Raw genomic sequence first — 3,467 nt, 5'->3', positions numbered from 1 at the left:
TATACTGCCCCAATCTCAAGCTATGCAATTGTCAAAACTCCTTAGTCTACAATAAGAGAAATGATACTATCGTTATCATTTAAGCGTCATAACTATTATGTATCGACCACAACCTATTTTACGATGAAACGGACAGCACCTCCCCTATATATATGACCTCACACCATTCAAAACAGTCACCAAACAGCCCAAACAACATCAATAATAAACATATTGAGCCTCCCAAAATAGTCCACACACAGCCTAATCACTCCATACATACGACGACCACCGTAGTCGTGTCAAACAACCTGGAAATGTTACGAATAACTATCAGCCCATAACCCTACATATATATGGTGTTTCTCCACACCCTTACTCCTCCAAAACTCCACAAGATAGTAGTAAAATACGCAGCCCAACAGCAACGCAAAACAATCCACAAAACAATAACATTACTACCAAGCCTTTCGATATATATTTCACAAGTTCTAGCTTCAATGGCTTAGCCGCAACTTGAATAATCTTAAATACATATAGAGTAAGAGGTTCCTTACCTTTATACAGAAAGAAAAACTCCAATTCGACCTTAAATTAGCATGAAATATCCCTCCAATGCTGCCACAACAACAAAAAGGCGAAACTAGTGATCAATTAGTGTTTTTCGGCACTAGAATCACTTTAGAAGGCTTGAAATCACCTAGGATTGATATTAAGAACATGAGGGAGTATTTACAGAACATAAACCCTTTAAAACAACCTCCCACACGAGCTGGAACAACACAAAAATGAGCAACAACAAGAAGAACAAGAGACTTACTAGCGCCACGGAATTCCCGACACTTGATTTGTGTTGTTTGCCCTTTTTTGGGTCTTGAATCTTGAGAGAACCTTGAGAGGATGTTCCTAGGGTTCTAAGGTCTGAAAATAGTGAAAAGAAATGACTTAAAACGGGTTGGAGGCATCCTATATAGGTCCAAATATCTTAAACCGACTTAGTGGGCCCCATAGAGAGGTGCTTGGCGCAGTCTCGCGAAAACGCGAATATCTCTCTACTCCGAGATCGTATCGATGAACGGTTTAATGCGTTGGAAACTAGACTCATAGATATTTAATTTGGTGGGTATATCACCCCGTAATTCCTTGTAAATTATGAGAAAAGATTAGAAATATTTTACCTAATGTTTAAGTAACATTATGAACCTAAGTTGCGACAACTTTTGTCGACTTTTGTTTCATAACTCGTTTGACTTAAAGACTTATGATACGGATATTATATGATTAAAATACCTTAATAAATGATCTCTTGAGTGTATTAAGCACCACTAGATTACCTGAAAATACGAGTTACAACATCCTTGATTCGTTTAACTTCTAATACTTGTTAATCACCCTTATACACTCTTGTATCACTTAAGACCAATAGGATTGACTTCTTATCATCTCAAAGATAATTCCTTCTTGGATTTATGTTAACTAATATATGGCATGAACTAACACATGTGGATATGGGTTGTAACACCCTCCCCCCTTAGGAACATTCGTCCTCGAATGTAAGGGTTTATGGGGAGTTTAAATCATCGTGGATTCCAATGGAAATTTCCGATCAATTTTCCCCTATAAAATGGTCACTAGAGGCTGAAAGCATTTAGCAAGAACGACCACTGGACCCTGTCGTCGCCGGGGCTCACTAACATCTTTTCTATCAATGAGAGGACTATCCCGAGCAATTTGTTCGTTCCATCTGAGCAAAAAATCCCTAAAACCTTTCTTGGGTTTCTTTTCCATTTGAGATAGGGAGGAGCGATCTGGGACAACACTTGATCTGTATTGAAAGTGTCGGACAAAATCTTGAGCCATGTCACCCAATGTAGGCCACTTACCAACATCTTGACGATTATGACATTCCAAAGCTGGCCCAATCAGGTTCTCACTGAAGTACGCCATCAACAAATCATCTTTCTCGCCAACACTTCTCATTTTGTTGCAATAATCCCTCAAATGGGCTACCGGATCTCCACACCCATCATACATGTTAAACATTGGCACTTTAAACCCGGCAGGCAGACGAACGTCGGGGGACATAGACAATTCTTTGTAAGACATGCTACCCTGGTCTCCCATTCCTTGCTTGTTCTTTGAGGACTGTTCTATGCCTTTCGGCCTTTTGGGTATCCCATCTCGCCCTTTTCTTCCTGTGAACTCTTCATTTACAACATGAGGCCCGTCTCGCGGACCCTGCTTGTATGAGTTGGGAACGTTGTGGGCAACCTCTGAGGAGCAATATTGGGCATCATGAGCTTTGAATGAGTATGCATTGTCGGGGATAGTAGATGGGACAGGAGGGAGATTTTGGGGAGAGGTAATTGGAGAATGAGTGATGGAGCTACTGGGATGGTTGGGAAAGCCATGATAAGCAGGTGAATCTGGAGAGTATGGGGGATCTTCTGGAACTGTGACCGGCGTTCGGGTAAGGGTAGAATTTAGGAAGCTAGGTGGTGGCGGGGGTGGTGCCTTCCCGGACATCCAAGCCTGATACATGTCTGCCATGTGTTGTCTTAACATCCTCACCTTTTCAAACAACCCATTGTCCTGTTCAACCGACTCAGTTCCGTTATTGTCTGTCATTGCCTTTTGATTTTGTGTTGTAGAGAAGAGTTACCACTTTAAACCACAAACCAACCACCCTTGTGAATATAACAAAAATGAAGACATCACGTTAGCGTTAGGGCATTTAACATAAGATAATCTCACTTTATGTGCAATGCACCTAGCCACAGTTGTCGGTTCTAAAATGACTTCGAGGGTACAAAGGTCAGTTGGCATCATCCCAATTTGTTCATTTCAATCCTCTCTTTTATTTGCTTTTCCAACACTTGCTTGATCATTTTCCTTCCCCTTTTCTTTCTGATTATCGCTCTTTTCTTCCCTCTCATTTCTTACATACCATGATCTCATCTTCTTTTTTTTTTCTTTCTCTTTTACCCTTTTTTTACATTCTTTTAATAAAAAAAAATGATTCGATCGAACCCTATGTAGGTTGCCTAAGTATCATGACGCTGCATGAATCAGATCTTTGCGTAGTTCTGGAAGATCGGAAATAAAGGAAACAAACTGACGTTCTCTGTTTCTACCTTAATGACTCTGATGATAAAAGGGAAATAAAAGAAACAAATCTTTTTTTTTGTTTTTAAAAATTCTAGACTTAATGTTCTATAACCTATTCTAAACTCAAGCCTAACGAACATATATTTTGCTTTTTTTTGTTTTTTTTTGAAACAAACACTCCATGGGAAATTATTAAGGAAAACCCTTAGAAGAGAAAACAAATATTTTTGATTTGTTTTTTTAAGGAGGAAATCTAAACAATAAACCATAGAAATATATTTTGAATTTTTCATTCGATATCCTGACGCGATATTCCGTAATGAGCAAAAAAAAAATAAAATAAAATGCTTTTGGATTTCAATTTTGATTACCTAAAAAAA

General features: G+C 38.9%; 1 protein-coding gene across 1 annotated transcript; it reads right to left on the bottom strand.

The window, feature by feature from the left end:
* Positions 1–1,596: 1,596 nt before the first annotated feature.
* On the bottom strand, positions 1,597–2,607 carry LOC138879923 (uncharacterized). Its single transcript, XM_070159573.1, has one exon. It carries the CDS (start codon positions 2,605–2,607, stop codon positions 1,597–1,599), a length of 1,011 nt encoding a protein of 336 aa, XP_070015674.1.
* Between the last annotated feature and the right edge of the window lie 860 nt (positions 2,608–3,467).

Source organism: Nicotiana sylvestris, chromosome 10, assembly GCF_000393655.2.
Source record: "Nicotiana sylvestris chromosome 10, ASM39365v2, whole genome shotgun sequence".
NCBI classification, from domain to species: Eukaryota; Viridiplantae; Streptophyta; class Magnoliopsida; order Solanales; family Solanaceae; genus Nicotiana; species Nicotiana sylvestris.
The sequence above is the reverse complement of the archived record's forward strand: the minus strand, read 5'-3'. Positions and strand labels throughout refer to the sequence as shown.